This window comes from Haliotis rubra, unplaced genomic scaffold (genome assembly GCF_003918875.1).
Source record: "Haliotis rubra isolate DU_JTF1 unplaced genomic scaffold, ASM391887v1 Scf192, whole genome shotgun sequence".
Classification (NCBI taxonomy): Eukaryota; Metazoa; Mollusca; class Gastropoda; order Lepetellida; family Haliotidae; genus Haliotis; species Haliotis rubra.
Window position 1 is genome coordinate 361,158 of NW_025765914.1, and position 10,782 is coordinate 371,939.

General features: G+C 40.3%; 1 protein-coding gene across 1 annotated transcript; it reads left to right on the forward strand.

Moving 5' to 3' along the window:
* Window positions 1-399: 399 nt before the first annotated feature.
* LOC124274613 lies at window positions 400-9,475 on the forward strand (the record flags this gene model as incomplete). Its single annotated transcript, XM_046709978.1, is given in 8 exon segments — window positions 400-414; window positions 416-476; window positions 1,778-1,960; window positions 2,803-2,958; window positions 4,127-4,482; window positions 6,629-6,722; window positions 7,247-7,329; window positions 9,272-9,475. Coding segments are annotated over 8 exon segments (1,017 nt in total), but the record flags the coding sequence as incomplete, so codon positions are not given.
* Between the last annotated feature and the right edge of the window lie 1,307 nt (window positions 9,476-10,782).

A 10,782-nucleotide genomic window follows, 5' to 3' on the forward strand; every position in this document is an offset into this window, starting at 1 on the left:
TTCTACTTGTTTCTATGTGTTTATGTAGTACTGTGGGTTTGTAAGAAAAAAGGCTTTGTTAAGTGAGTTTGAAATGGTTCGAATGTCAGTAGACTGTTATGTCCACCTGTATTTGTAGTAACTGTCCATGCTTCTAGTGTTACTGCATTGTCTTCTGTGTTGTCGCAGTAGTTTTTGTAGTAGTGCTGTGTAGTTTCAGGAGGAAATAACTCTATTTTCCTTTGCGTTTCAATGTTTCCTTCATGTTTTCCTTAACAGTTAAAGTGTTCGTGTGTTAGATGCCAGTGTGTATCGGTTGTAGGATTCTGTGATAAGTGCCTGCTGGAGACGGGACTGGGCTACTATAGAGTGCCCGGATATTGCAACGTCTTCGCCCATTGCGCAGCCAAAAGTCATGAGTTGCAGACATGCGCACCGGGGGACTTTCTTTGATGGCAAGAAGTGTCGCCATGCCGAGGAGGTGGACTGTAAAGACGGTAGGGTCTGATGGAACGGACACCACGCAGTGTCATATGTAGTGTTAATGCGCTTTAACTCTTTTCCTCAGAATGAGTGTCCTGTCTCACTTGTTCTTAGCGGTAGGCAAGTGGTAGATTTCACCCTCGCAATTCTTGGCTCGTCACGCATGGTCCATTATTGGTATGAAATATTGCTGGAATATTTTCATATATTTTGTTATCACTTGTTCGTTCATCTGAAAGGAAGATAAGGGAAATCCTCTTCTCAACAATCAGTTATGAAATAAATGAAATGTTTAGTTTATGAGAAACAGACCACTCTCATTTTTGGCATTAATTTAACTCTCGCACTTTCATGAAATGACTCGCATGAATGAACGTTTTATCATATACGAAACGTGACAGGTACCCTTTACTTCTCTTATTACTCACCGACCGCCTCCGTGTGTAAGAAAGTAAGGTCGCGGGTTCGATCCCCGACTTTATGGTAAAAATATGAACTTGTTTATCGGCATATACAACAAGGACTGGTCGGCTCGGAGTCGTATAATGTGTCTGAGTGGGTATTCATGCTTCATTCTCAGTGGGCTAGCACTATAAAACCAGCTTGTTAATACAAGCTCTTTACTGCACGTCGTCATATGTATTACTCACCACCTCACTTCTAAACCAACTGCCAGTCAAACACAACACCCCATTCCACTGACCACATACACCGAGAATACTCTCTGTGTTGAGTTAATAACGTATTAATTTTACATTGGATACATTTGAAAATTTCAAAATTTTACAACAATGTTCTATTTGATTTTAAGAGTATATGAAACAATCAATTAATACTTAACGTTAATCTTGTACTCACAATAGCAAGTTACCCCACAACTGGAAAGTCTCATCTGAGTTATCAGCTTTTTGTATGTTGTTTAACGCACCCAGCAATGTTCCATCTGTGACGGTGGGCAGCAAATAACCAAGTGTGAACAAGAAAATCCAGTGATTAACATCATGAAATTCAACGTGCATTAAGTACGTCACTGAGCATAAAGTAAATGGCAACTGTAGCCGACACCTGACATTGCGATCTCATGAATGTACAATTGTAGATCTGTTTGTGCACATGGACACACGTGGAAGGCGGCAGGAGATTTCCTAGTGTTTAATGCTAGAGCCTTTTAGGACACTTCATTCACCGTTTGATGTTGTGAGACTTTCAACTTACCTAATTTAGATGTGTTTGATGTTAGGTCTGTGTAAGACCATTTTCTTCTCCATGTTGAATCCTAAAAAATCGCCAATACCCATTTTGTGTTGAATGCTAGATCCTTGTAAGAGGCACCCCCCTGGCTACGCCTACTCCGACGGCGCCTACTGCTACGGCTACTACATCTGTGAGAGGCGACGTTCCGTCTACCGTCGTTGTCGTCAAGGCTTCGCCTTCCGCGGTAAACGATGCATACGGTCTCCCAGCTGTAAACAATATTCGTGGAAACACAAGGGCTTGGGTGAGTATTATCTTTTACGTCTATATACTGTTCTAATTGGTTTACGGATGATACTGATAGCGGTCGAAATAACCAATAGAATTACAAAAAAACAGATTTTCTTTCAAGTCCTGATTTAAAGTGAACCTTGATTATACAAGCTAATGCTGCAAGTACGCCTACAATGTTCTAATATTTACAAAATGGCGGACGTTTCCGAAAACATATACATAGAACTCCGTATACAACAAACTAATATCCTTTCTCTTGTAGTTCGTTGTAGTCTGCATTATGTTGTACTAGGCGATTCTTGTTTCATGGTCTCGTGGTATGTTCATTGGTTCTGGATCAGAAAACAGTAATTAACGTTTGTAATTATACACAGTCCGGGGTTTATGAGTGCAAATACAAGACCTTTTTTCTGATTGCATTTTCGGGACTTAACAATCTACACATAATTACACACAGCGTTTCTTTTTGTGTAGTTGTATCACAAAGATCGATATTCATTTGTAACGTCAATGCTCAAAGACAGGGTTATTGCCAGATATTTCTGTATTTCACGTGTCATTGCGCTTGCTTGTCCATTGCCAAGGTAGAAAACGGCTGCGTTTGCTCGATGCTGTAATGAATAAAAAATAACACTTAAGATAACATGGCAATGAAATGATACATGTGGTGAATAATAGATGCTGAGCTTGACGGTCTCTGTAACAGATTTACAACAGGACCCTTCTTGAGATTAGTAATATTTTCTTGAATTTTAGTCAGAAAAATAGACTGGGCAACATTGATAACGCCTCTCTTTCTAATGCATTGCAACGACGTCATTATCAGCCTGATATTTCTGTATTGACCTCCAGGTTGTCCACCCCACGTCAACCCGTACCCCGGGAACCCCACGAAGTTCTACTTGGCTGGTGCGGGCGGGGTAATATACAAGATGCCCTGCCCAGATGGCCTGCTGTTCAACCCCCGCAAGTGCGCATGTGACTGGGGCTTCCACCCTCCAAAACAAAGTAAGTAGGTTTTAAACTGGTCTGGCTAAAGTTTGTGTTGATTAACGCCTCTGTCACCATCAGCCTGGTTCCCGGGGTCTGCTGCGCTAACGCTTGACACTGACCATGGCAATGACAACCGAATGGCGGCTATGACTGCTGGGCGACGCCATATATTTACTTTTGAAAAATCCGAGAAAGGGTGGTTCTGAATGAATTTGTCATTCTAATATTTAGCCTATAGATGTTTGTTTATATGAAAAGCCATGTATAAGATAGTCAGTGTCGAAGCGTCAGCGCAGCAGACCCAGGGAACCAGGCTGCTGTCACCGTTATCTCAGTCTCCATCACGGCGGCAATCACATAATACAGTTTTATTTTGTTTACGTGTGATTTTTGACGATTGACATGTTTAATACTTTTGCTACGAAGACAAATATCCACCAAGGACCACATGAAATGTAAAACTGACGGTATTGTTCACGACCCAATCTTCACAAAGATTCCGTTCTAAACAACACTTACGTAGAAATATTTGTACCGCTATTTGTTCTGTATATAAACATATTAGGCAGCAGAACAAATGCGTATGATATGATACAATGTCATATGGGTTCCATGTGGTATGACAAGTTCAAGTTGATTCGGATTAAGAGATATTGGATGCCACCATAGAGCTCATGTCATGTAGTATGGCGTCAGGCAACAAAGAGTCAATTAATTTGTTTAATGTAAATTGTGTGTATGTCGGCGTTACCGGTTGAAAAGTTGATATGTTTACTTTTACCTGGAGTCATGATTGATTTTTAGTTTTTTATTCAAATACTTTCCCCTACAACTTTGCCCTTTACGTCCACTTGAATCTGGATATTAGAAATCTAGAATCGACATTCTCTTACTTTGAGGTTGTATGCATACAAATATAAACTTTTTTAACGCATAAACGAATTTTGAAAGCTTATACGTGGCATTTCTGTACCAAGTTCACAATACATTTGCATAATTGACACGCAATAACATTTCTGGCGTTTCTATTTATTCTGCTCTATTTCATGTCATCCAGACCAGGCTAAATCCCCGTCAATTGTTGTTGGGAGACAAACACAGTTGGAAATTTTTATTGACACATTAGTACAATGTTGAACGTCAAAAGCATAACGAATAACCTGGTGTAATAAATTTATTGCAGGGTGTTCAGCATTGTTCAACTTCATGTTCAATGGAAACACCCTGGACGAGTTCAACAAGGCCTCATTGACAACCTGTGGTCCCGTGGCTCCGTCTTATGACAAGGTTCGGTTCGATAAAGGAGGCTATGCCGTCATCTGGATGATGGACGGTCTTGATCTTGACTCGATGTTTGCCTTGACCTTCTTCTTTCACTATCTTGGTAAAGACAAAGGAGAAGTAGCTCTCATGGCCAACGATTTTAAGGACGATTTGTACTTCACCTTGAAAATGACCCTTGACACAGTCCGAGGAGAGGTTATTGCACGAATGGAGGGTAAAGATGGAAGGAAGATGGTCCTTGTTGTGAAGGGCGTGGTGAGTATACGAAAGACATCCCCTGTAACACATTACCATGCATGAAATTTATGGAACCCTTCCTGTATTATGTTTGAAATGTTTCATGTATGGGGCAGTGAGGTACATTAGTGGTTAAAGCGTTCGCTCGTCACGCCGAACACCCGGGTTCGATTCCCCACATGGGTATAATGTGTGAAGCCCATTTCTGGTGTCCCCACCGTGATATTGCTTGAACATTGCTAAAAGCGGCGTAAAACCATACTCACTCACCTACTTTACTTTCATGTATAGTAGAGATGTATATAGTTATATTTAGACCGTTTGAAACCGTCAATCCATCCATCCATTCATCCATCCATCCATTCATCCATCCATCCAGGTTGTTCAGAATACTTCGATCCAGACATCTTACTATAAAATACCATTTTGTGTCTTGTTTGTCGTTAGAGGCGGTATCGTGGGAACATGCTTGCTGGGTCAGATGATGCTGTCATCGTATCCTTGTCGCGTAGATATAGGTTAGAAATGAATATGCTTGTCGTGAGAGGCGACTTACGCGACTGGATGGTCAGGTTCGCTGTCGTGATTGATGCTTGTAATCGCATCCCAATTGAGCAGATCGATGCTTATGGTATCAATCACTGGGTTGTCTATCCCAGACCTGATTATTTATAGATCGCCGACATTTAGCTGGACTCCGTAATACTATAGGCGGGCGACAACGTCCAAATATTTCCCAGTGTGACTACGTCGACAATAATCCACAATGTGACTTCACCTGTAACATATTAACGTCGACAACGTCCAAATATACCCCAGTGTGACTACGTCGACAATAATAAACTGTAAGATATTAACGGTGACGACGTTCAAATGCATCACAACTACGTCGACAATAATCCACAATGCGACTTCACCTGTAACAGATTAACGTCGACAACGTCCAAATATACCCCAGTGTGACTACGTCGACAATAATAAACTGTAAGATATTAACGGTGACGACGTTCAAATGCATCACAACTACGATGACGTTCAAATACATCACAATGTGACTACGTCGACAATAATCCACAATGCGACTGCACCTGTAACATATTAACGGTTATGACGTTCAAATGCATCACAATGTGACTACGTCGACAATAATCCACAATGCGACTGCACCTGTAACATATTAACGGTTATGACGTTCAAATACATCACAATGTGACTACGCCGACAGTAATCCACAATGCGACTGCACCTGTAACATATCAACGGTGACGACGTTCAAATACATCACAATGCAATGCATGTGGCTTCGGATCCTAGATCTCTCCTATAATTTTTTGGGGGTTGTCACCAAAACTGGTAAACGTTTGGACCTGCATCGATTCGGGGTTTTCGACAATGCTCTATATGCAAATTATTTCACCATATATTGGACTATAAAGACTTACTTATTGCTCATTAAACCAGGAAGTATAAGTAACACAAATCGAACTGACCGTATAGGAAATGCTAGTAAATGATCATGTTTTTGTCAATCCGAAATCTTTTCAGAAGGCTATTGTAGAGAACTTTGTACAATAAGGCAGATAGAGAAAAGGTGTACCATTGCATTTTAGTCTAGCAAAGAAATATAATGTGTGTGTGAGTGAGTTAAAATTTATCGCCACATCGGCAATATTTCAGCCATGTCGTGACGAGAACAATTAATTTTATACATAGTAATTAATGGTAAATTGTTAAAAACCTGTCAACGAAGGACAGTGAAATAACTAGATTATCACAGATTCGAATTTAAAACTAGTAATTAAATCTAAAACAGTTTAACTATATATGACAATACAAGGTAAAAACAGGCTATATATTGCCAACAACTGAAGGTAGATCACCATAGTAGGGACCATGGGGACTTACAGTACATTTGCTTCCTGCATGGACCCTAGCTGGATTTACACAATCGCTTCAGCTATTAGCAATGTTAGATAATATAGCCACAAATTAAGCGAACATATATTCTAGGATTAAAATGGTAGTAGGTTTACATTTACTTTGAATGTTTTGGGACTTACGTACCCTCTCAGGAGGACAATATATAATGTAATATAAAGGGTATCAAAGACACACTACCACTTCCTCCGTACAATAAACACGTTGTGTATGTTTTGTTATCCAGGCACCGCATCTGAAGCATCGTGTGTGGCTGTCTAAATACAAGAGTGCCATACTATTGAAGGTGGACAACCTGCCGCCCACCAAGGTTGTACACGGTACGTAATCACCGCACTTGTTGATGTTACAGTAGTGGGCATATGTTACAGTAATTGGCATGTTACAGAAATCTATATATACATATGCATATGTGCGTGTGCGTGTGCGTGTGCGTGTATGAAGATACTCCCTGACACTCCCCTGACGCAGTATACTGACTTCGAGTTTTATGCCCCTAACAAGCTCTGTAACAATCACCAATTTTAACGTCTTTGGCTCTGACCATCACCTCTTCTTGCAGACTCAGGGCGGTTTGGTAGCCTAGTGGTTAAAACGTTCGTTTTCGTCACTCCGAAGAACCGGGTTCGATTCCCCATAAATGTGCGAATCCCATTTCTGGTGTCCCCCGCAGTGATATTGCTGAAATATTGCTAAAAGCCGCGTAAAACTAAACTCACTCACTCATGCAGACTCTGTATCCACTGTACCAGAGAGGCGGTATTAGAAGACACATGACATCAGTAGTACATACATTTATCACATATCGTATATATCATAATATGGACATAATACCTATATACAGGTGCTGGCATAAAGATCAAGAATTCACCGTTGGTCGTCGGCATGTCGCATGGTACCAAGGGCTTTGTGGGCTTCATGGACAACGTAAGTGCTCCCAGCAACATATGTTTTCATCAACGTCACAAGAATAATATATATTTTATCTAAAATACCAATACATTCACAGTATAACCGAGTAAATGTTACAGTTCATGTGTTTAGCAACATAATTTCATGACTGTATTCTTCATGGCTGAAGGAAAACCAAGTTCTATGGACAGTCAACGTCTTTATTGCAATGAGTGAGACGTTTCGGTGTAGGTACTAACACCGTTATCAAGTATCGATTGGAATAAAGAAGTTGACTATCCGCAGAACTAGCTTTTCCATCATCTGCACAACTTCTAAAATGCCTCTCAAAGAAGTTCACGACTGAGTGAACATTGAAAATGGGCTGTACTGCCACTTATAATATCAATTGTACCGCTCAGATATGAATTCAGAAACTTTACTGGCTAAATGAGAGCTCATACTTTAGTGGACAAAATATGTATTCGTATCGAAGACGATAGTTTTTCGCCAGTGTATTCTGAGAGTAGTAGATTTTAGTATTTTATTGGTGTTTCTATAAAGCTCTGAATATTATGTTACATTATGAAGACATTACCTGTCAACTTCAGTGTACTCTCCGTTCAAAATAATTCATAAAACAATCGCATTGGCACTGTGAAACATTTTAATCTCCCGATAACAAGAGAAATATATGGAGAAACTTGTCTGGGCGTTCTGTGTAGTTTATTTAAAATCGACACGAAATATGACAAAAAGCGACAGTTGAGAATTTTAGGTGTAAACTAATGACTCGTAAAGGATGCCAATATCTGATCCTAACAAACAGTCGTTTAACACAAGAGTTACTGCTAATACAAAAAGGTTTAACACTCCTTGCAAAGCTTTACGTACTTTGGACTAATGAGTGATAATGACGAGCACGTTGATGTTATTGAGTACAATCCGATTAGTTTTTCTGTCTTCTTGGATTTGTCACCAACCGTTTATATTCTGTATTATTTTTGTAAAGGTTATGTTCGAGTACATGTAGCAATTTGCATAATAGATCATAGCGTACATCGTCCTCGTAAAATCCTCTGTCAATCATGATTGAGTATATTGCTTTTTGACTATATACTTAAGGTAAGTTGTTAAAAAATGCTGTAATATAGAGAACACAAAGTCAACAATATTGCCGCAATAGAATATTTATTTTTTAAAATGTTTTCGAGGGACAGAATGTCAGGTTTTCAAGCTGTCAAGATACTGAAACATTCTTCAGAAATATTTTTGAGACACTTGTTGAAAATAGGCCCAGTTCAATCTTTGATACCTTATATAGAATATGTACCTTTCAAGGAAACCCCATAGAGCTTGACATGTTTCGCGAACATGTGCTGTCATCATTGATTTTACAGTGATTAATCCATGCAGTCATCATTACTATCTTGATGTTTTGTTCAAGGGAAATACGACCCGTGAAGATCCGGGTTAGAATTGATCTTCAGTAACGGGTACTAACCCATGCTTGTCGTAAGAGGTGACTAACGGCATTGGGTGGTCAGGCTTGCTGACTTGGTTGACACATGTCATCGCATCCCAATGGCGTAGATCGATGCTCATGCTGTTGGTCACTGGATTGTCTAGTTCAGACTCGCTTATTTACATACCGTCGAAATATAGCTGAAATATTGCTGAGTGCGGCGTAAAACTAAACTCACTCACTCACTCAAGGAAGAGGCTGTGTATGTTTGATCCACGAAGATACAGGTTAGAAATGACCCATGCTGGTCGTAAGCGGCGTTAAATATGGCGTTAAATATGGCGTTAAACAGCAAACAAACTGATTGTTTTCTTTCGTTGATGAAGACATATTTAAAATATCGTCGTTGTTCTGTTATTAATTGTTGATGTTTGATAACTGTCATTCTGTGCATTTCGGTCATCATTACCTGTTTGTTGCGTGTTCACTACTTGTCATACTTCCCTGTTGCAGATCAGACTGACCAGGTGCCCGGAAGAGGTGGCCCGACCTTCCCATGTTTTGAAGAGATATGGGGGTTAACCTGTGACGTAGGAGACGTTCCACGACTCTCACAGCATAGAAACTCAAGTTGTGGTGACGTGAAAAGTATTCCTCCACCATCTTTCACGTATGCCCCCTTTACGGTTTCAATAAATAAACATATTTGTCTGGTAATGACATTTTGTATTTGGTCGACGAATTTCCATGTACAGAGGGGCGGTGGGGTAGCCAAGTGGTTAAGCGTTCACTCGTCTTGCCGAAGACCCGGGTTCAATTCCCTACATAGGTACATACACGGGTAAGAACTGATCTTCAGTAACCCATGCTTGTCGTAAGAGGAGACTAACGGGATCGGGTCTGTACCCCAATGGCGTAGGTCGATGCTCATGCTGTTGATCACTGGATTGTCTAGTCCAGACTTGATTATTTACAGACCGCCGCCATATAGCTGGAATATTGTTGAGTGCGGCGTAAAACTAAACCCACTTACAGAGGTATGGGTCAATTCTTCGGGTACAGCACGGCGTGAGACGTGTGTGTTTAGAAGTTGCGACAGAGCAGGTTAAGAAAGAGATCCGGACATTGTACTCATATAATGGATACAGTAAGAGGGCATTCTCGCGATCTCAAACCTTTGGGAACAAGCTAAATATGCCAAATGTGTGAGGATGCCAGAGCGCGAGAACTAAGGATTTGGCCTAAATGTCGCGTTCTCGCATTCTGGTGATTTTTGTACAAGGCACTTCTCGTCAAAACTCGACAATATATTAATGTGACCCTTGGACATGCTGTAAAATCTGGTAATCTAGCAATCGCGATCAGGACACAAATGGATGAAATCGCGAGAATGCGAGAATACTCACACGTAATGCCATGGTCAAGGCGCATGCGCAGGTTATCAGTGAGAAATTGAACCGGAGTTTCAAAGTGAACTATCAAAGCTTCAAACACAATTCCACTACGATCTGATCAGAACAGACAACAACTCCCATGCTCCGTGTGAGATCACATCTAATCTGGGTAAAATCACAAGATCTGTGTCAGAACACAAGTTACTGGAATGATAGTATCTATAAAACTTTATTGATGCAATTATTACAGGTATAACATAACAATCGTTTTCACAATAACGTACGGGTTACAACGTACACCGATGGCTGTAAAATCATTATCCATACTAAAAATCACGTTCTTAATTTTCGGAGTTTCATCGACAATAAATAGACAGTTTTCAACTTACTGGGTGAGAATAAGTAAACCTGAACACTTTCCTGATCATGAGACATGGGGGATGTTGATTTACTTCGTGAAACGCCGGCACTTGTGCCATGAACATGTTGGATGTGATGTAAATTGTGATATTGATTTAAATAATTCATCTTTAATGGTTGCGAATGATTTACTGAAGGTTCTACCAGGACCTGCTCGATAATTGCCATAACTCGTACCTGACTGAGAAAACCCACGTGTGCCAGAGACAA